The following is a 23,663-nucleotide window of genomic DNA, read 5'->3' on the forward strand; positions in this document are numbered from 1 at the left end:
CTTCTAATATTTATCAACATAGGAGGGACTTTTCCCACTGTTTTGTCAACATGAATCTGCCCGTACGACAAACATGTAAGGCTTGAAAGTAGTAGATAACTTTGCTGCTTACCCATGAATACAATGATACCATCTTGTTATGATCATAAAATGCCACATAGAAAACATTCACCGTTTTTTATTTACAATTCATCATTGCCAGCCTACACTAACCGTAGTGCCTAAAGTTATTTACTGACTTACAATATGTACAATTTATGAAATGCAATGGTCTGCAACGTATATCTCTAGTTACTTATGCTAGATAGTGCTAGCTTGTGCTAATTAACTCTTCACAGTCATTTTTGACCTGCAGGTAAAAACAATTGTCTATCTACTGCATGGAGATGTAGAAGCAAATAGCAAGCAAGGCAGCAGAGTAAATCATTGCAGCTGGAGGATTTCCAGCCTGCCTGGTGCAAGGCTGTGCCCAGCAGCACTAAGTGGAGCAAGAGAAAGCTGTGGGAGGCTCCTCTGAGTGTGGCATGGGGTGCTGCATAGGATGGCCACCATCACACCTGGTGGCACCTGGGACCAGTGTCATGGTGAGGAGCTGCTGCCCACTAGAAGTGTGTGTGGGGGTTGGTTTGGTTTTCTTTGATGACTGATTTTTCTGGAAGCGCAGCAGCTGAAGCTGGAAGCAGTAACTCCATTGTGAGAGCACGGCTCTGCCTGTAACAAAGGCGCTGTTGTGCTGGCACACAGCACAGCTCCCAAGGCTCAGGATGTTTTCAGCCTATTTACTTCTATTCATAGTTGAGTAAATCTGGCATGGCTGCTGGAAAATTATAACATATATGCAGGCTTGTTTTGATCAGATTGATCCTTGATACAAAAATACACTGTGAGTTCTTTTTACTGGCAGTTTGCATGGCACAGGCCACTAACTACAACTCTGAACTTCCAGTATAACTTCAAACAAAATTATTCATCTCAGAGTCTATCCTAGCAAATCCCTCAGCAGAGGAGACATGGGCAATTCTTTATCTTCAGCTCTCATACGTCTGATGGGTTGTGTTCTCTGAGAGAGGGACAGCTTTGTGACTCAGCGGAGGCCAGGGATGAGGTCAGTACCACAGATGTGCTCCAACTGGGACGCTGAGGGCGAGTCCTACAGCAGATGTTGACTGGCAGCTACAGGGAAAGCAGTGGTGCTTTTGCAAACTGTTTTAAAGGGAGAAACCAAACAGTTGGAGCCTCTGTTAGATACAGTTCTCATACTTGGATTGAGATATAGTAATAGTCAATCATTCTGCAAATAACAAGAGCAAGATTGTTGTTAGGATGAAGTTTGTAGATACTATTTTTTATTATGAGCAATTACGTTGCCCAAAAATGATGTATTCAGCAGGAGATTTAAGACTGACAGCAACTTGACCTAGGGCAGTTAGACTGAAAGCAAGATGAGTCCCGGCTGGTTTTCTTCAGATTCCTTTCCAGCTTGCACGTTTGTGCTTGAATTATTTTAGTCTTGGCATCATGTAGTTTCAGGATGTGCATCCAGGATTGGGTCAAGATGAGAGGTTATCAGCTGCAGTCCGGGGAAACAGATCATTAGCTGTGTGGTGATGGAAACACCGCTGTCAAAAGGTCACAACAGGTGGAGGTAGCAGATAACGGCTCTGCCCACGCCGTTATCAAAGACCACTTCTCACCTGCGGTCACCCCGATCAGCTGGCGTCCAACACGCCGCCCGCAGGCTGGCTCCTTACAGGGGCCCTCAGTAATTAACGAGAAACGGGCGGCACCTCGTTTACCGCAGGGTGCCGGGTCCCCTCAGCCGGCCGCGAAGGGCCGGGGCCGGCGCTCGGCACCTCCTAGCGGGGCGGCGGCCGCGCATTGTCTGCTGCCGGGGCGGGGTGGGGCTTCTCGCCGGCTCTCGGACGGGCCGGGACCCGCGCAGCGGCTCGGAGGGAGGGAAAGAAGGAGGCAGGGAAAGAACGAGGCAGGGGCGGGCGGCTCCGCGCCCCGCAGGCGGGGGCTGCAGCGGCGCGGGGGCGGCCCCGGCAAGCCGCCGTCTCCTTGCTGGCAGGGGAGGGGTCGGAGCCGCCCGCCCCTCGCCGGGGGCCGCCGCCGGGCCAGCGAGGCGCTGCGAGCCCGGCCGGAGCGGGCGGGTGGGTCCCGGCTCCGCCCCGCGTCCGCCCTGCCGCCGGCCTCCAGCCCGGCCGGGCCCCCGGAGCGCCGCAGCCCGGTGAGTAGGCGCCCGGGCGGGGGCTCTTCCCCCGCCGCAGTCCCGAGCGCGGCGCAGGCCCCGCGGCCAGGCCGCGCTTTGTTCCCCGGGCGGCGGCGGCGGCTGGCCGGCTGCCTCGCGGCCCTGCCGGGCACCGAGCGGCGGCGGCCGGGCCCGGCGGCGGTGGCCGGGGGCAGTGCGCGCCCGGCCTCCCCGCGCGGTGCCGCCTCCTCGGGCTGCCTGGCCGCTCGCTTCCCTGGCCCCTCGCGGGTCTCCGGCCGGGGGAACCGCAACAGGTCCGGGCATTGTTCGCCCCGGCGGCGGGGTGGGGGTGCGTGGGGTTGGGGGGGCTCCCGGGGGACCACCGCCTTTGTGCGGGCGCCGCAGGGCGGCGGCCCCCTGCCGGCCTCGGGCTCCGGGGGGCTCCGTCGGGAGCCGCCTTGGCCGCCCTTTGGGCTCGCCCCGGGAGCCGCGGCCCGGGCGCTGCCTCGGCGTGGAAGCGCTGCCTGGTCGGGAGAGGTGATTCACGGCCAAAGCAGGGGCTGCTCAGAGCCGTGGCTGCCGTTTCTTTGGGTTTTTGGCAAGTCTATTGTCTAGCGATTTTTCCTTTTCTCTCTCCGTAACCGTAGCGTCTCTTGATACCCGCTAACAGAGCCTTTCCGGCAGACGGTTGTGGGCAGGAGATGCTCTGAAGTGCTCTTAAACAGTGTGTCACTGCGTGGAAGCAACTGTTTAAGACTTGTATGGATTGCTGCAGTGTGGCTCTGTGCTTCATGAATTTCTTTCTTCCTCTCAGTAAGCAAAACTGGCAGTACTTACACGGATTGGTGTTAATAGATGCTCTCGTCATTTGGTCTTTCATCTTCATCCCAAAGGAAATACTGGTCTGCTGCCTTCTTAGCACTGCGGTGTCTGCATTGTCCTAACGATTGGATGCTGACTCTGTTCCCTCATTAAAATTCACTGTCGCAAGGAAGCACTGCTTTTTCCCCTTCCCTGTTCAGTGATACCTGATAAGGTTCAGTGCATAGTAAATAACAAATACCCCGATTACATTACGGGACAGCTATGGGGATGAACTTGTGTGCTAATAAGGGCTCTAATTTTTCTGAATGTATGTCTCTTTATAGTTCTAGTGACATTGTCCATGCCAAACACAAACTTAATAATGATGGAAGGGGGAAGGTGGACCACAGAGTAGAACTGAAGCTTGGTCAGAGAGGCCTGCTGCTTGTGCTTTGTTTTGTGAGGAAGAGCAAAACAAACAGAACTAGAGATGATTACAGTGTTGCTTCTAGTGATGGCTCTGGGGGGTTTGCACAATTCTTTATAGCATAAGCTGTTGCATCTTGAAGAATCCCGTGAAATCATCTTAGCCAACTGTTTTTCTTAAAGTAACACAGTTGATGTTTTATTCAGTTTAGATGATCTGTAACATTGCTGTTCCAAGAAATGGAAATTAAGAAAACTTCGAGTGTCTTATAAGAAACAGTACCCTGATGTCTCCTTGCATCATAGGCTCTAATTCCCAATTAGTTTTGGAATCATATTGCTCAGTAAAGCTTACACTAAGAAGGGAAATGCACATGGTTTTGGTGTTGATCGCTGTTTTCCAGCAGCAGGGGTAAGGTAAATTTCAGGTCAGTGTCAGTTTGCTGCTGCTTGAGAGGGAGGGGAATGGGAGGTACTTACGGAAGATACTAAATCTGTCAGTGGTGACCTTACTCATGATGATGATGCTATATGACTGGCAAAGTTTTTAGGAGTAGAGTGTGAAGAGGAATAATTTTATCCCCTGAGTGATAATGACTCCTTGGGGAAATAAGGCACACTTATAGTAGGCAGCTCCTGATAAAGCAGGCAAAGCCTGCACAAGGATCTAGCAGTGGCACAGGTCTTCCCCAGCATCTTTGCTCAAGCTGTCTTGAGCGCTTACTATTGATATTATTGTTCCTGATCTATGGGTGTGTACTATTGCCTTCTGTCCATCGTTCTGGTGTATTTGCCTGACTGGCAAATTTCTGGTAATATCTCTCTTTATGAACTTAAAACTTGTTTTGAGAGAGTGCTGTAATGACTGCTGCAGCTGAGTAAATACCTGTGAAATGTGTTCAACGTATTGGCTTCACCTGTGATACAATAAACACAGATCTGAGTTGTTGGATTTTATTGTTGGGTGGAGTTGGATCATGGCTGCAACATTTCATGTAAGTCTTGAAGCATTTGCTGAGGTTTTTCATTTAATGCTGATCTCTTAATTCTGCATTTTCTAGTACGTAGAGGGACTATATCTTGAGTTCAATTTCTAATTTACTTTTTTAGTGTTAGTTAACTTAATTTGTCAGAATACATCCATCTTCTTTTCACAAAAAAAACAACAACAACAACACTGTTCTCCTTTTGCCTAAAACATTGTGTAGAATACCTCCGCTAGAAAGCGTGCTGCAGGGATTCTGGTTCTTGTGGCTTTCCCACTGCTTCCGGTGCTGCCTCAGGAGCATTGCCTGCTAATTATAAACAATGTTGATGTCTACCATATGTTTTGGTAGAAAACATGGGATTCCTGCTGTCCTACTGAAGTCGGATGCCTATCTTATAAATATTTGTGAATGTGTAGTGGAGAAGTTGTTTTCCTTATCACATAACTTCCTAATAAACCCTTGTTTTCAGTCCCAAAGGAAATAAAATTTTAGTTTCAGGATTCATGTTGAAAAATATGGTCAAATAAAAATGTATTTTTTTAAACTTAAACTTGCAGTATCCAGGATCTGGAGCTCAAACTTTAACACCTACAGAAAGTGGTGTATTCCAGTACCAACGGTAAGAGAGATCAATCTGTTCTGAAAAGTAGATTGTTAAAAACTTCATGTGACTTACTTGGGTCTTATGAAGCTGATGAATATGCTGTGTTGAAAACTCTTTGCAGCTGGTGTTGCACGAACTTCTTTTTAAGCTGTTACTTTTGTGTTTAACTTAGCTACTTGTTTTTTCATCTTGTGATGTTTTAAAATCTTTAAAACCTGATATAACTAAACCGAAACTTCAGATACTGAAGTTATGCTCGCAGTTCGTCTTTGGCATTATAAAGTAGTGCAATTTGTGTATTGTCTCATAGTGTTAGTGTTTCAGAGCAGTGCTCTCAAATGTAGAGGATGCTTACTCAAGAGAATGGAGATACCTGGATTCTAAAGAGAGCTGTGATTGTGGGTGAGAGTAAGGACAGGAGTTCTAAAAGCATCAAGATAAATTGTTGCTGCTCTGCTAATGATAAGCCTGTGTACAGAAGAAAAATAAGAGACTTGAGCAAGTAGAATAACCCTCTGGCAAGACTTCTTAGTCTTAGACTAAATGAGAATGAGAGATCTTGAAGTGAAGTTATCCTTATGGGAGACACTAAACTCGACAGGAAACAAGTAAAAGTGAATATAGAGTGTTGTTTTCCTGTTTCTAAGAGAGAAGACAAGCTGCAGCATTTTTGGACAAGCTGAAGTTTGGAATGCTAGGACATAACCTGTTAAGGAAATTACAATAGTTAAGAGGTGTTGAAGGTATGACTTAGGGCTTTGCAGCAGCAAAAGGAGATAGATGTAGTCTCAAGGGAGATAGATGTAGTAGGCACATGAGAATGCAGAGACAAACTCTGTGTTCTCATGTGTTGGCAGAGTTGACTTTGAGATGTGTTCTTAGAAAGGTATCATTAAAGGATAAATATAGACCAGACAAAATAAGGCAAAAAAAGGCACTGGAAGCGTAGGATAAATGGATTTGATGTTAACATACTGTTTTGGTCATTAAATTGCCTGTATGGCTGAACCAAAATAAATGGACATTCTTAAGGGAGAGGGTCAGAAATAACATCAAATACATAGATGAATGGTGCTGTGGCTTATATGTTATTGTGTGTTGATGAAAACAATAGTTTCTAATCAGTATACACTTAATGTATACTCATACTCTTGTCAGTTTTTCCCTATGCTAGCATAGTATTCTCAAATTCTTTCATGATATGTTCTAATTCAGCCCTAGTTCGTGTGTTTTACACAGATACTTGTTACATCTATGCTTCAGGTAGCAGTTTTGAGCTTGGTTTTCATATTCTCTGAAATGTGTGACCATCTGTTTATGATGGTGGAATACTGTATGTTTTATTGTGAAGGAATGGAAGAGAGGTGCTGCGGTTACTGCAGGTGGTTGCTGTGGCCAGGTTCTCTTGTGGTATGGAGCTGGAACATTCAGGATTCTTCATATGAGAACAAAATTGAAGATAACTGTTCAACTTAAGGAAAGATTTAAGATTTATTTCTTTCACACAGTAACTTAAGGCCAGCACAGTTATTTTGTATAGCAATGAATCTGTAGTTCTTGAATATTTTGTAACTTACAAATGTGCATGGAAGCTATTTATGGCCCAGCTCTGGAATATTTCAATTGTCTATTTTACTTTCATGTTTGGTTAAGATTAGCAAAGTTCTCAAATTATTTATTTATTCCTTACGCAGGGATTTTAATTATCTTCATTGTGTCTACCTTCTGTGCTGTGCAGTGGGGCTTGAGGAAGGAGGCCACTCCCATATATATTATTTGTAAATACAGAGGAAATTATTCATGGTGCTTTGAGGCCCACATGCAGATTTATTTTGGAGCTAGTAACTTTGTTTATCAGATATCAAATGTGAAGTTTTAGAGATGTGTAAACAGTCTCTTTATTAGCCTCTCATTTCTTTTCTTTCTGTTTAGGCTCAGTTTTCTCCACCTAAAAAGGCTAACTGCTTTTGTCTGCTCTGCTTATGTCTGTGTTCCCCACTCGACTTTCCTCTCAAACAACCCCTTGGCCCCTGCCCCAGACTCTATCTGGCTTTCAGTTTAGAAGAGCATTTCTTTTTGCTTCCATGTAATTGCAGTGACATTATACTGGGCTGAGAAGTGATTCTGAGGGCCTGAGCTGCACGTACTTGTAACCAATGCCAAGTATGTGTATTGTTATGAAGTTGTAGAACTAGATTGTTTTCTTGCATAAATGTTATAAAAGGAACAAGAAGTTCTAATCTGGCACCCCCAGAGAAAAGTTATTTTTCATTTGCTCTAGACTGCCAACAGTTGCACTCATCAGTGCAGCTGTTTGTCTTTTGACTTTGTCTTTTGATACAGCTGTTTATGGTATTGTCCAATCCCTTTCCTCCTACTGTCTATTTAGTTAGCTTTATAAAGTACTGAAGGCATAAGAGCTCTCTGATCTTTCATCACTAACTGGTTTTGGCCAGTTCTTTAAATAACTTGTGATAAGGGGTTTGTTTTGGCCAGCTCTTTCATGCAAGCTTTTATGGCTGTTGGTTTGTTTTTCTCTTTTTCAGTAGAGGGAGCTAGAGGAGTCTGTCAGTTTGTTCTATTATTCTATGATTTATTTCTTATACAACCTGAAATTCAAACCATCTCTATGTGGGAGTTTACAATCTATATGATTTCTGTCACGTTTCCACATGGTTTCCAACTAAGTAACATTGTAAGAGCTGAACCTGTGTTTTTTATGGTAATTAACGAAGTGTCATGAGGGAGGAAAAAAATGTTTGTGCTATGCTTTGAACATAACATTTCAACTGACATATTGGGAAGTAGGAAGGAATGGAAGAAGCCATCCCCCAAATTGTCTCACTTCGCTTATTCTATGGTGCTCTGAAGTGAGTTGGGACTGTTCCAGATGACGGCAGCTTCTGCTGCATTGGCTGCCTGTTGCAAGGGAGGAAATAAGGTAGACCAGAGTCTTTTGCTGCTTGGGGAAACATCCTAAAAGAGCAAGCTATGGAGTTCTACAGAAAGGTAAACACCAGGCTGCATAGTCCTGTGCTTGCCCTTATTCTGTGAGATGACTGAGGTATAGGTACCCTGTGTCCTAACTGTGGGTTGCTTGTTAAATTGTTTGTGCTCTTCCTCTTCTTTCTCTCTGACACTTCCTCCAAGTCTGAGAAAAAGCTCTCATTCTGTGAAACGAATGGTTGACAGAGATCAAAGTTAAAACTTAGGAGCACCTCTTCTCAGATTGCATAGCTGCTCTTACTCACTTGTTCTCCATTTGCTTGCTCACCATTCATTAAATTGCTCATCACTTCTTTTTGCCACTCATCGTTCATTTCACTGCTCACAGAATGTTGAGGGGGAGGAAGAGGGTGGGAAATGAATATTGAAGATGGATTAAATAGAGGAAGTAGTTGTTACATGCAGCTCTTCTAAATTTTGTTGCTAGCTGTAGTTAATTGAAGAAGTGTGTAAGTTAGGACTTCAATGTCCAGATGAAAATGGGGCAGGAGAAATTGAGTACTCGTTCCCAGTACATTTGATATGTCTGCGACAATGTGCTTTTTGATGGCTTGGCAAACTATTAACACAAATTTAAACAAAAGTTGGGCATGTTTTTCAATTGGCATTCATCTGCTGTCACGAGTTGTTGAGTTAAAGTACTAATTGCGTGTTTGTAATGTAACTGGCATTGTATGATTGTGTTTTGCTTTCAAAGTAAATACGTTTAAATACTGATGAAATCTGAGTCTATAGTTTTTATTTTTTAACCCCTTAGTGTGAATTAACAGTTTGTGGAAGATTGGGAGTATTTTCTTTCGGTACAATTTGAAAATCAGGCACAATGTAAAATTTTAGTATGCCTTCTCTTTTCCTCTGATTTGGTCAAGAAGAATAATCATTTTATGACTGAACAAAATGGTTGGAAACAAAAATTATTCCGAAATGCAAGTTTTTCTGAGACCTTAAAAGACTCTGACACTTAAAAATAAATAAGTAGTTGCTCCTAATATGCTAGTTACCTGCATTTGAGTACCTAAGCTGATGTTCATCTACCAGGTTTTATGGTGAATTTGAAACTGTCCAGCTGAGTGACCCAGTTCTGTGTGCTCTTTAATTAGAGACAAAGGTAACAAATGAATGTTTACAGTCTTCTCTAACTCCTTGGGTAGGTTTAGTGTTCTCAAATTTCCCTGAGGTATCAGTGCTGGAGATACTTTGTCCTTCTCGTCTTTTTGCCACTTACGATGTTGTCTTGCCCATAACTTTCAAGGAAGGTGGAATAATAATCTGTGTAGATGATTGTGATACTCAGTTTTCTCTCTCGCACATGAGGTTTGTGTTGAATGGATGAACTTTCTTTTAAAATCTTATCCACTTATCCAGGTTGTTTGGGCTAATACTTTGTGGGTTGAAGTTAATGTCTGAAAGAACTTGCATGCTGGTTTCAGGGAATGAAGCTGTTAATTTTGAAGGCCTGCGATTCTGAAGTTGATTTAAAAAAAAAAAAAAAATACACCTCCCTATATGATTGAGGCTTTTTTTTTTGCAGTACTTCAGAATATCTATTGTTATTTGTGCTATTGTTTGTGCTTGGACTTGCAAGCTGCTACAGTTTTGAATGTAGCTGCCCATCTGCTCCTTGGTTATTTATAGGCAAATCTATGAAACTCCTTATAATCTCCCAAGTCTGCAAAACGTTAATGAATTAAACATCACAATACTCTTGTAAAAAGGGAACTAATGTATAACATCTCCATTTTACAGATGGGGAGATTAAATGAAGACTAAAGGATAAATGACTTGCTGAAAGCCATATGTATATTTCATAGCAGAACAAGGAATGGGAACCAGATTTTTTTCTTAGTTTTGGTCCTGTTTAGCAGACCAGCCACGTTGCATTGTCTGATACGTGAAGAGAAAATAATGAAATTACCAGTTCTTTGAAACTTGCAGTAGATACTCATGAACAGACTAACCCATTTAAGGATCTTGCTCTGTGTACTATGCTGAACATTTCAGTTCTAACAACTCTGAGTAATTGTGTGTGTATTAATTTTTTGTGATCCTGAATTCATCTTGATTGTTGATGTTTTTACCAGTGGTTCCCATTGGATTGCATAGAAAGAAAATATGTTAATTGCAGAGTCAGGTTTGCTCTAGCATCCTCAGGGCATCTTACTTCCAGTCATCAGGTTGGTGCAAGACCTTCAGCATCATCTGCCCTCTCTCTTTAGTAGACTTTTTTAAAATCATTTTAAACAGTGTCTGATTATTGGTTCTTATTTGATTAGTTTTATTGTAGAAGATTGAAGATATATGCAGAGCAAACAATATTCTTCATCAGAATTACACACTTTAACACACAGTTTTTATTGTAGGTCCTTTTTGTGAATTTGTTTCAATTTTTTAAAAGAATTTTTAGAATTTCAAACTGCCTTAAATTTAAAAAAAAAAAAAGTAATTTACAGTCTTTCCAGAGCTTAGAAATGACAGGAAATGCAGTCTGCCTAGTCGTGATTTGATTTCACATTGGAGTGCAGCCTAAAATAGTTTGCATTTTTATGTTCTATATTGACAACTTAGTGTCACTCCAGTCCTTTTTCCTACCCCTAAACTATATCTATTTAATTCAAGTATGTCTTCAAGAGAATTTTATTCTCAGGTAGAATTAGTTTATGCTTTGCGGGGTGACGGGAAGAGATTTCTCTTCTTTTCTTCTCTTCCGCTGGAACACCTTTCAAATGTTTAGGTCTTAAATACAGATATTGTCTGGATTTAATCTTGCTGTATTTCCATAGAAATCTAAAAATGAACAAATATGTTGTTGGAGTTGAACATTCGTGTATTGATTTAAAAACTTGAAAGCCCAGGTCATTCTAAACAAGTTCAGTGAGATTCTTTGGTGTGTTTCTTTTATTTTTAGCACGTTTCCTGTGTACACAAGTTTTATAACTTAGCCAATTAAAATACCATATGCCACGTAGAAGGGAGGTATAGGTATGCCTATACAGCACTCTAGATTGTTTCTGACCTTGAGCAAATGGATTTAATCTCTTTAACTCGTTTCATATCTGTATAATGAAGGATTATAAAAGTTAGTCTTTGTTTTGGAGTGGTAAAATGCAGCCTCTTAAAGCACTTGTCTTTTTGCAAGTGAAATCTGTTCTCTTCAGTGCTCTGGTTTTTCCTCTAGCTTTTTTCTCTGAGTCCAAATCCCTTTTTAATTATTTATTTTTAATTTTCTTTTAATTTTTAAAGTAGGCAGGGGGTCTGCAGCTTTCAGCTAGACAGCGTTACAATACTGAGCATCACATCATTCATTCATCATACTAAATAAAAAGCTTGATGGTCAGTTTAAGACTGCCATTTTGTCTTCTTCCAAATACGTTAAAGACTTTTTTTAATAGTACTAAATATACTTTTTTTTTTAACATCATACTTTAAAAAAAATAATACCTTTGACAGCTGCCAGTGGAAAGTAGATGACAACTCTCTTGAAACTGTTTCACTTTCCAGTAGAAAAATGGCATTTAGTTTTAATTCAACCTGAGATTCTCTCATGGGCTAAGAATAGTGAGAGACAGTAAACGTTAGTTCTGGAGGTTTTTATCTGGCTTGTTGTGGTAGTTTTCTGTAGTCTTCTAGAAGAGAGCTCTCTTCTAGATAGAACAAATCAGAGCTCTCACAGAAGAGGGGTAATTGAAAACTTCCAGAGGTTCTGGAACAAAGGCTAGGTGTTTGAAATTGAAATTATCATAGCTCTGACTCACCTCCCTCCACTCTCAGTGAACAAAATACTTCCTTTGGTTCCAGGAAATGCTGAACAAATGAGCTATTTTAATCTGTGGACAGTACCACTATTGTGGCAGAATACCAAGCAGCACTTGAATATGAAATAAATCTGTGTTTTTACAACAGCAAAGTAATGTGTTCCCTAAATTCACTAAGCTGATGCAAGCTTTTGTTTATATGTGAAAGTATGGAAATTCTGAAGTGTGAGTGTGCAAATTTGCCTTCTTTGTTGATTATAATACAGAGCCATTTGTAATAAGTTTGAAATCCCTCTTGGGAAAAAAAAAAGGAAAAATCATTACCAGGTGTGTGTTCCACATGTTAAGAAAGAAAAATGAATAGTGTCAAAGCTAAATCACTCACACAGCATGGTTTGAGCATGGTTGTAGTGGAGAGGCAAAAATGTCTGCTTGAGTCATTCTTGAGTTTGCTATTTTATGCAACAAATAGCCCACAATTTTTTGCCTGAATCATACAGGAAGCTTTAATAGGATGCTTGTCTGAGTAATTGTTTAAAGTGCAAGCTGTCTTGAGACTCAGTTTCCTGAAAGAGCCAGAACTTGTTTTTTTTTCTTTCTGTAATGTGCAAAATGTGTTATGTAATTGATGAAAAAGACACTTAAATATGGAGATTTTGAATTAAGGGATGGAATGAACATTGTGAATCTTTACACATTAAAATAGGGAGGTAGAGTAAAAAGTTCTTGAGATATTTTTGTTTCCTGATAAAAACAGTCATTTGGCTTCTTTCTGTTTGCAATGAAGCTTATTGCTTTAACAAAAAATAACTAATGTATTTTGCCTTGGGTGTTCCGTTTGAGGTTTTTTTTTTTTTTTTCCCCCGCTTCCACTAGATTACTTACAGTCTTGATTCTCTTACCTGTTCCTTTTCCAAGGAAAAATGTTATTTGTATACATAAATACAGAATTGCCCAGCAAGCTTCAGGTCTCAGTCTGAAGCCCTGTGCCTGTACATGGTTTGGTGTATTTTTCTTTTCCTTCTGGTTTGAGATGGAAATGAACTTAATCTTGTAAGGATTGAGTTAATTTTGTATGTTTGAAATCGGAAATGCTTAGGAGCTCTGGGTCTTGTTTTATCCTTTCAGCTATAGCAAAAAGACAATCTTCCCCACTGGGGTGGTGATCGTGAGCTACACAGTAGGAGTTAATGTAAAATAACAGTCACACTTTCAATACTATCTCAGTGGGAACATCATGAGAAATGTATGGAAATAAAGTATTAGTGAAGTTTTCTCCTTGATCAGCGTTGTGTTTCTTTTCTTAGGTCTCTCTTCCATGGCTTTCATGTTTCCTTAAAAAGCTAGGGAAGAAAGTCAGCATGCTGTTTGTCAATTGCTGCCTAGATGAATGTCTGTAGTTCTTATTCTCTGTAGGGCTGGCGTGGAATTCAGGTGCAAGATAATTGCATTGTGCTACTGTGCACTATGAGATGGTAAATATTTTTTCTTTATTTGTGTTATAAGGAGTGGGTGGTCATTCTTTCAGGATGGAAGTCGTGTGATAAAGATGCGCAGTGACAGTCATTTGTTGTTGTGCTTGCATGTTACTGTAGGAGTGCTGTTTTGCTTGGGGTAGAGTGAAACTAAGTGCATGGCACAAGTACAGAAAGAAAAGAGTCTGACAACATATATGGCAGCAATTTTAATCTTCAAATACAGATATATACGTAGAAACATATAAAGTAGTAAATTGTCAGGGTTATCAAATACTGGGAAAGTGTAAATTGACAAAATAATGGACAGTTTTTCTTGGCATAGTGAATGCCACCTGAAATATTTTTGGCATCATTTTATCCAAGAAGCAGTATGGCCTGCCAGTTTGAATGTTAGCAACAAAAAGCTAATCTGATGCTACATCTTGGTGATCATATCCTAGCCTTTTGTCTGTTGTGACTTGTGGACTGGAGTGTACCTTCCCAGACATAGATCCAGACTTAGTGGAGGTTGGTGGAGCTGCCATGGAGTCAGTGATATGTGGAGCCCATATATCATTCATCCAAGGTGATTAAAAGCCACTCAGTCAAGAGTCCTGTCTAAAACATACATGTATCTTTTTGGGTACTCGTCACCATCTCTGGCATGTTTGAAAAAATGCAGATTTAGTTTTTTTAAAGTTGTTTCTCATTTACCATTTTTATTCTTAAAGATACTTTTTTTTTCTTCATCATCTTCTTTTTCCTAAAAATTTCTGCTCTTTTGCAGTTTGTCATTTACTAGTGTTCAGGCTGCAGTTTTTGGCATGGCGAGGACCCTAGTCAGTATGTGTCAAAATTCATCCTTCTATTTCTGTGAACTTACTCTACCTAGTCTGTCTAAGTTAATATTGTATCCTAATGTTCAGAGTTCGCTCCTGCTCTACTTCCTTCAGCTGCTTAGCTTACTCAATGACCTGTATTGGGTTATTGATAGTTTCAATTGTCTCTGTGTCACTGAAACTTAAAATTTCATGCAACTGCTTAACAAACAATCATCAGTAGGAGTCACTTGTAATATAGTTATTCTATATAATTTTGGTTATATGTTGCCACAACAAAATGTATCTGTTTACTTCAGCACTGAGATTTTTATGAAAACCAGTAAACTCAATACACTAATAACTAGTTTATGCCTAGTAAATGAAATGTTTCTCTGTGCTTTTAACTACAAATAAATTTCATGAACTTGCGTGTCATTTTTGTGACACTTAAAATAGAGGGGGGGTGGAAAGTAGTGTTTGAGCATCAAACCAATTTCTAAAGAAACAGTGTGCTTTAGTGATTTTCTTGGGGATGTGAGCAAGTTGTCTTAATTATTTCACAACTGCATTTTCAGTTGTGTCAGGAAGAGTTGTCTTTATATGCTTCTCTAAAGAAAGTTTGTCTAATTGGGAAGAACAAATGAATCTGAAAATTGTGATGCTGATCTTGGTGCAGGGGTAATGGGGGAGGGTATGAATGATGAAAGCTGGATGAAGTAAGTTTGTTACCAGGAAAGCACTGTACATGGTGCTGCATAGTGCAATAGGACATATATGTAGTAAAAACAAGCATGAACTCAGAGATACTTAGGGGAAGGTGGCAGTTGATGCTTTGTGTGGGCTAGAAGAGGAGCTTGTAGTTCTGGCATGCTGCTGATAGCCAATAAAACACTGAGGAATAATCACAACAAAAAGTGATTTATAACACAATGGAAATGAGATGAAGGTAAGAAGGGAATTGGAGACAAAAAGAGCAGAAGCGTTTCCATTTGTAGGCTAGACTTGCTCATTTTGGCTGTTGGATGTTTTTGCTTTAATTGAAGACGTTCTAATGGCACGCTAGTGACAGTGGCATAAGGTGTTTAATGATAATATACATGGTAATTTAAGGTAGACTACCCAAAAGTGGGTGAGAGTACCAATCTTATTCACACTTTCTATATCTGAATGATAGAGCAAAAAGATGATTTACGTGTAAATTAATTGTACTTTAGTGGAGTTGGGGAAATAAGGCTTTTATGTGAATTATTTCTGTATCCTTCGTTGAGATTTCATTTTGATTTCTTTATTTTTTTTTATGAGGAGGAGGAAGATATACTTGTTTATAATCTTATGCATTTTTCATGTAGATATTTATTTTTTCCTTGTTTTTTACAGTGCTTTGAATTTATTACGTGTAATGACCTGATTTGTGATTTTGGTGTTCTGTACTTTCTTCAGAAGAGTATAAAAGTGCTTTGGCCAGTGTGCTTTCTGGTGAAATGTTGCAATTGATTTTCCCTGCTTGGTGACTTCAATTTGTTGTGTTTCAGAGCTGTGGAAATTAGCTGCAGTAGAATGGAAGCGTCAGTAATATTACCCATTCTGAAGAAAAAATTGGCATTTCTTTCAGGTACAGTTCGTTTTCCTCAATCTGTTCCTTTCTGCATTATATGGATGGGATTTTTAGTTTGCTTTCTTCTATTTATTGGATGTTTGTAATGGAAATGAATTATAGGCCAGCACATTGTCATATTTCAAAAGCATCTGTGTACATTTATTATCTAGTAGCCAAGCTATTGTAGTTGGCATTTAGCACTTGTTTACACTGTAGCCTGTAACTCAACTCCATGAAGCTGATGTCATGAAGTTGCAGCACATAAGTAAAAGAATGATAATTTAGCAGATGTCCAAGAATAATACTTCTTGTTTTGTAAGTGGTGTTAAAAATGCAGGTGGTTAGTTTCAGGATTTCCTTTAGAAAACTTTTCCTTCCTTGTCATCCTTGTCGTTTTTCCAATGTAGATGGAAGCAGAATTAGCCAGGCATTGCCACACTTTGATTTTCTTACCACCTAGTTAATTCAGGCAAGGTTGAAATGACTGTTCTTTTATGTATTCTAACTTCTTGAGTCTTGGATTAAATGTAACTTTCTCATCTCCACAAGCAAAATAAAAACAAAAGGGAATGCTTGAAATGATGAATTGTATTCTTTTCCTGATTTCCATGCTGTTACAGATAACTGTCTTAGTTGTTGGTGTTTGAATGTCTGCTTTAGGGAAGGTAGTTAATTTGTAGAAAACACCTCAACTTTACAAATTGACAAGTATTGCAATAATTAAATCTTCTGTTTTATTTTAGCCAGTCTATTTTAACCTGCCAATTCACTTGAGAAGGGAAGGGTATTCCTTTTTAAATAGTTTTTAATTGAATTTGCTCACTGTCCGAAGGAACTTGAAATCAAAAAACTAATTTAAAAAAAAAAAAACAAACAGCATATGTTTGCAGTCTGGAATAGCAGGTAACTTCTTCAATAGTATCAGTAGATGCATAGTATGGTTGGGCGTTCAGCATTGTACTACAAGGAAATTCTCATTAACTAGAGTGCCTGTGCAGCTTGGCCATTAAAGCTGCCTGATCCACTTTGAAATATAGATGTACTTAGGTGAAAAGTAATTTATTGAGTACCAGGTAAATGCTAGCAACCTTTCTGAACTTATGTAATAGGCTTGACCTCTTTGGAATTGCATAGTATTAATGAATGTTTGAATTTAATAAATGGTAAAGATTCATGCATTAGTTCTCTTAAGCATTCTTTAGTATAAGTAAAGGAACACAGCAGACAAACCAGTTTATTGTGTCTCTAAAGCAATATTATTCACTATAGTTTCATAAATAAAGCCATGATTTAAAATAAAAAAAAAATATATTTTAGGGAAAAGTTCTCCGGTGTTTGTATGTTGAAGCCTCTTACTTTTAAATTATGTGGATACAAATGTTGGCACTGACTTTTTCTGGAAGCAGAACACAGTTTCTAGTGGAACAGTGTCTCTTCAGGTTTGGAATTCATGGTGGTGTGCAGACAAAAGAAACAAAACAAAAAACACCACCAACAAAAAGAACCACTTGGGTGCAAACTAAATTATGGAATTTCACTTTTCACTTTCTTAGTTGCTTTCTTTAGCTTACATGTTTGTTTTTTTTCAGTTCTCAGTTTGTAAACTGTACCACTTCTAAGTTAAGACACACGTCATGGTGATTTGCCATGATTATTTTTTTTGGTTTTAGTTCTAAGCCTAAGGACTTAGCCTGAGAGTAGTGCTTCTTTGTAAGACAAAGAAATTCCAAGTTTATTATGCCTAAAATCATAATTGGATTTTGTGTTTCTCTCTTAGCATTGTATTCTGAATGTGGTAGTGAATGCTTATGGAATCAAATATTTAGAAGGATGTTAAATGTCATACAGCTAAGATAAAAGAGCAATTTACTTTTATTCAATTTAATAGTTTTTATTTGTGTTAATATGGGCAAATGTAGACTGTGTGATAACCATCATTTCTTAACTGGTACTTTTAGGGTAATGTTTCTTTAAATCCTCAGTTTTTCAGTATTTCTTTTAAAACTAAAATTTTGAGTCAAAATGATTTTTATATGGGTAAAAATGAGTTAGCTTTTATATAAATCACTGGCTATCCTACACTGAACAAAAGAAGTGTTTTTTCTGGGTTCATCATATGCTGTTTTAATCTAGGTATAAGAGTGAAAATTTCTGGGTGGCTAGTATTTTACACAAGTAGACTTCATGTGATAATTCTAAATTTTGATTTGTAAGGCCTTTTTCAACACTGGAGTCTTTCAAGTCTGTAAACTAAATATGAACTACTATTAATTGTTAACTTTCTTTGTGTGGATTGGTGCTAGTCTCATGAATCCAGAAACAGCATGGAGAAGAGCAAGTCTTTCAGCTGTGAATCAGCCATGACAAGACTAACTTCGCATAAATTCAAGAACACGTTTCTGCAAACCATCGCAGTCCACACTGCATATAACTTCAATGAAATGAACATCTTTAGGCCTCCACCTCAAGATCACTCATAAGTTCATGGGAGGTGGTGAATAGGGAGCATTAGATACCATACCTACAAATCCAGAGCTGCTGCCATGGCATGCATTGCTCAGCATGGAGTTTCTGACTCTGGAGGTCAGATCAAGGCCAACTTTCAGTTGTTCCTTACAGAAATGCCTTCATAACTTCTGGTGTTATTACTTTTCTTATCATGAGCTCATTCAGTTTGATCACCAGCTTCTGTCCATTCTGTGTTTTTAATCTTTATGGTTATTTGTGAAGTTTTTCTTTACTGTGTTAGTTTTTCATACTGTTCCATCTTGATGCACCTAAGCTGTTTATGAAATTAGCTGTTGCAATTTTCAGCTTTTAGTTTCAACCATTTTTTTTCCAAATTCTTAAAAAATTGCTGTCCTCCTGCCTTTCAGAACTTTAAAAAAAAAAAAATCACAGCTTTTTGGATAAGGAAAGACCAAATGATGCCCAACCACATAGGGAAAGGCTTCATTCTTCATTTTAATGTTCTTTTTTTTTTTTTTTTTCTTGTTGAGATAGCTAACAAGCTATTGTTGAATCAGTATGGCTTCTGAGGTACTGTTTTACATCCACATAGCATTTTCCTCTAATTTGTTGGATTTAATGTGGGTTCACTAACCAGTGTAGGCAGTGAGGAGAAATCATTTTTTCCACTCCAAGTGTGCAGATGAGAACAAATCTCCGTTTTCTTTTAAGGATTGAGTTACTTTTCCTTCCTTTTTTTCTTCCCCTTCCCCTATCCATTTTTCAGGCTTTCTGACTGAAAAGGCTTTTGGCCTGAAACAGACAAGGATGAACAGTCTGTAAACAACTGTTTCTTTAAACTTTGAACTCCTTCATGGATTCTGGAGAAAAGATCTGCCTGTTTATCCTGTCTAATGTAGTACCACTCTTTAACTCTTATGTTTAGAAATAGTTATTAAAATCTGTGTTATTGGTTTGCCAACAATTCCTCCCCTCCCTTGATGTCCCCCTTTTTCCCCCCCCTCCCCTCCCACACACACACACACACAAAAGAAGGGGAGGGGAAAGGACGTAACTGTTGGAATAGACCACCTCTAAAGCAGTAATTTTGAAGATGTGGAGTATACTCACCTGAATAGCAGTAGATCTTCAATACTACTTGTGGAGCTCGGGCAGCTTTGGAAGCAACGAAAACATTGCAATTAAGATGCCAACATATATTGTGCAAACAAACCTTTCATTATCACACCTGCATCTCTAACATTTTGGGGGGAATTCTCAAATTACACCAATTTAGATATATACATATGCAGGCATTACTGTGCTGTACTTGTGTGCTTTGTCTTATTTCTCCAGAGCTGTTGCTCTTTTTTTAAAAAGTTCTGCTTCCTGATTTTGGGGGGAGAGGGGAAGGCAAAACCATGATTTAATGGCTTTAACAACATAAACAGCACATTCATAATTTGAGAATAAAATTTCCCCCCCCCCTCAGGACACAGGAAAAATTACTTTTCTTTCTCATTCCCGATGAAGCTGAGATTGTAACAAGGTCATGACAATTACATGTTTAAAATCTGAAGTTACTAGCTGCCTCCTTGTATGTACTGAAATGGTTCCATGCTTTTGGACTGATTTTTTTTAAAATACATTAATTTTTTTAAAGTTTTGAATAAAATGGAAAAGCCTTTAAAATGATCCAGACTGTGAGAAACTTACTTTGAAGCTGGTTTAATCTAGAGATGGGTATTAGTGTTTTTTAAGTACAAACACCTGGTAATTAAAGCAAAACTGTAATAAGCTATGGAGTCAAGCAGTAGGCCCTTCTGAAGTCTGTTCACATTCATTCATGTTTTTTATTTCATGTGTGAGTTCCCTTCTCCACTTTTCCTTTACTTTTTATCCTGTTTCCCTTGGAACAACAACAACAAATTTAATAAAAATAGTTGGAGTCCGAAATGACGTTTTTTTAGCTGATTATAGACATTAAAAGATTTAAGGCTAGAGAGAAAAAAAATAGATAAGCTGATTTGCTCAAACTAGCAAATACATAAACTAGATAGGAGCTGCTCCAGATTATGTGGAAAGATATAGCACAGCTACCTCTGGCCCATTACTGAATTTAATTCTTTAAGTTAACAGCTATTTAGGGACAAATTTTTTGATCCCAAGGCCTTGTGCATTCAGAAGATCACCAGCCCAATCCCTGTACTTGGAGATGCAGTGAATATGGAAGAGTCTGCTGCATACCTAACTGGTTCCCTTCACACTACAAGATTTTCTGGCTGACTTTTCTGATAGAATAGAAGCACATAGCAGGGAGCTGTGTCAGTATTTATTTTTCATGTCATCTTGTTCTATTAAGTATTTTTGGCTTAACTTCCACTTTAAACTATGATAAAACCCAGTCCAAATCAATTTTGGTTGCTGGTTTATAGACATGTGACTCAAAAGTTGTTTTTTTTAGAGCAATCACAGAATATTGGAGTTGGAATGGACCCACGAGGATCATTGAGTCCGATTTCTGTCTCTCTAAAGGACCATCAAAAAAAAAAAAGAAAGGAGAGGACCATAGAGAAAATTTCAGCTCTTTAAAAACAAAAACAAACAAAAAACCACAACTTTTTTTCCATTTAAACTATACTTTCCAGAGACTTTCTGGATCCTGTGTAATCAAAAATGACCCAACCCACAGCTGTAGAACGTTCTACTTAAATGTAGTACCTCAGCATCACTTAACAGTTACTAGGTCTTGTCATAGAAGTAAAAATGTGAAGCTAGCACTTTCCCTACTGTTTTCCTGTATTTTTGTAGCTGTTACTGCCTGTATAACTTCTATTAGAAGGGTTTAAAACACATACAAAGATTAAAGCAACTGGCTTGAAGTATTTATCTTAATTGTGAGGTGATTGTTACATGTTTGTAAGTAGGTATGGAAATCTTACAAGTTTGATGCTTGAATTATCAAATTAGAATATATTCCAGGGGCAGCCTGTGTGGTAAAAAGATCCACCTTTGTATAATGGGTGTTCCAGGAGGTCCTATGTTACATTTAGAGCTGCAGTGTGCTCACTCATCTTAGAAGCTTACCATGTTTCTGTCAGGCTGGTAGTGTAGATGGTTTAGGAAATGCTTTGGAAAAAGGAATCTAGATATGCAAAAATAATGCTTTTATAAAACTTGATGTAGGCTGCTGTTTATGTTGAAAGCACTAGATGAAAGACTAACCAGTATGAATGGGATCTATGCTCTGAAGCTTTGGTGATGCATTAAATGTTAGTGAGGTGAATGAATCGTCAAGTCTGAGAGGAGAAACTTCACTTGTGATTTTCACAGCAACTTGAAATACTAGATTTATGGTGTGTTTTGAGACCGTGTAGCTACTAAGTTTTTTGGTTTTGTTGTTTTTGTTTTTAACTTTTTAATGACTTTTTCACCCCCCAAATAGGAGGGAAGGACAGAAGAAGTGGCCTCATTCTGACAATTCCATTATGCCTTGAGCAGACGAGTATGGATGAGCTGAGTGTCACGCTAGACTACCTGCTAAGCATTCCAAGGTGATTTCAAAGGTGTTTGGCTCAGGGCTACGTGTTTTTCCAGTGATAGGAGGGGTCTCTTGTTGTTTTTCATTTTTTTTTCAATTTGACTTTCAATACAAAATAAATATTATGTAAGTGTTTAAAATGTGATACAATTTGATTTAATTAGAAACATATGTTTGAAAAAAAAACATCTACTAAGGCTTGTCAAAGTTCTTTCATTCTGTATATCTGGCTTTGGTTGTGTTGGTTTTTTTTTGGTTTGTTTTCCTTATGTATTTCCTCACTCCTTTCTTTGTATGTCTTTGGTTATTTATTTCTAATGACAGTACATTTGAATTGTGTTCTAAATTGAGCCACCATTGAAATTCTTAAGCTTACAAAGGTAGCATTGCAGTTGCTGAATTTACCCACAGTAAATTTTCTCCTCTTTTTTTATTTTGTTATATGCATACTCTCGGTAATCTCTAGAGCTTAACCATGCGCTGAGTTTAAAAATAGATGAAATCTCACTGAAGTTAATGAGTTTATGGAAATGTTTAAAGTTAATACCGCTTAAATGTGTTGAATTATGACTTGAGTGTTGTTCGGTCCTCACTGTAAAATAATTTTTATGTTCTGCTCATATAACTCTGTAAATTTATGACAGTTTTTGGCCCTAGCTTAGCTGCATTTTGTTTCTTAAAATGTAGAGACTGGTCTTTATAGTTGCTTTGTATTTATCTAAAAGGAAAGAAGCCCATCAACTAAATATTTGTTTGTATCCCTTTAAGTATGTTTTTTTTTTTTTGGAAATAAGAATAATTGAAGAATGTTTAGTGCACTTTGCTTATTGGAATCTACAAACGTGTTAAAAACATGGTTAAATAATCCAACTTCGTTTTGTAGTTAAGGCTGTTGGGGAAAAATAAAAAAGCTCTGGTTAGGGAGAGAGTGTCAAAGAATAAGCTCAGTGTGTTTACAGGTAAAACATCAAAATGTGTATGTTGAACAGCGTTTTAGCTGTGGAAGCCTTAGGGTTTTTCAAACAGCTTGTCTTTTTTTTAAAGTAATGAAAATCCCAAGTTGTCATCCATGCAAGTCACCTCATTGACTTAAGGACTTGGCCACGTTTATGGAACAGATGCAGGCATTGTTGTTCTTGCAAGCATTAATTATTCTGCAGTCTCATCCTGCTATATGTTTTTACATATATTAGCGTAAAAATAACTGTCTGAAAATTCAACCAAAGCACTCTTTGTACTCTGTACAAACTTGGAAATCTGTTTGAAAGAAAAGTTCAGTGTTGCCACTTTGAATGTTCTGTTTTTCAGTCGTGGAAAAAATGACCTCTCTTTTATGGTGGCAGTATGGAAAGATTGTTGTCAAAGTTCTATCTATAAAGTAACCTAATGTGTTCAACTTTGAATTTAGTTGTGCATTCTATATATTATAATTGTAACTGTTTTGTTTGAGAACCTGGTCACTAAAGAGACTGCACAATGCTTTTCTATCTTATGTAAATGTCATGTTTTTTTAATTACTTATAACTTTGCCAGATATCATTTCTCAGGTTGAAATTTTTCTATATTATGTGGTAACTAATGTCAAAAAATACAAACACCTTTCCCTGACCTCTTCTGGCTGCTGCTGTGCTGATGGTCATATCCAGGGGTTGCTGCCACCTTTGAACTCTGAGCTGTTCTTGTTGGGCACCTTGCTACCTGCTTCAGTTAGGAATGAGCTGGCCATCTGCTTGTGTTAATGTACTGAGAGCAAGGAAAGTTTTCACTGTTTTTTTCTCATTCAGTACTTAAAAATTCAAAAGCTATTTCCACTTGTCTTTGCAACTGTTTTTTAAGCAGAGCTTTTGTATGTAGTATGCCCAGACTCAAACCTTCTTATTAGAAAAGAAGAGATGTTCGTTTAAAATATTGTCTTCTAGATCTGTAGGCAAAGCCTCTGTCCTTGTAGAGATTTTTTGTCTCTTCCCTGAACATTTAGACAACTTGTTCAGGGAAGAAATTCAAGGACGCTTAGATGACTTCCTGCT

General features: G+C 38.7%; 1 protein-coding gene across 1 annotated transcript in view; it reads left to right on the forward strand.

Moving 5' to 3' along the window:
- Positions 1-2,084: 2,084 nt before the first annotated feature.
- The window catches only part of SESTD1 (SEC14 and spectrin domain containing 1), a 54,807-nt gene continuing 33,228 nt past the window's right edge, over positions 2,085-23,663 (forward strand). The window contains exons 1-3 of the mRNA XM_084289258.1: positions 2,085-2,230; positions 15,583-15,662; positions 21,541-21,649. Coding sequence (XP_084145384.1) covers positions 15,608-15,662; positions 21,541-21,649 — 164 coding nt within the window. The 5' untranslated portion in view covers positions 2,085-2,230; positions 15,583-15,607. The remainder of the gene's footprint in view (positions 2,231-15,582; positions 15,663-21,540; positions 21,650-23,663) is intronic.

Source organism: Netta rufina (assembly GCF_964035555.1).
Source record: "Netta rufina genome assembly, chromosome: 6".
Classification (NCBI taxonomy): Eukaryota; Metazoa; Chordata; class Aves; order Anseriformes; family Anatidae; genus Netta; species Netta rufina.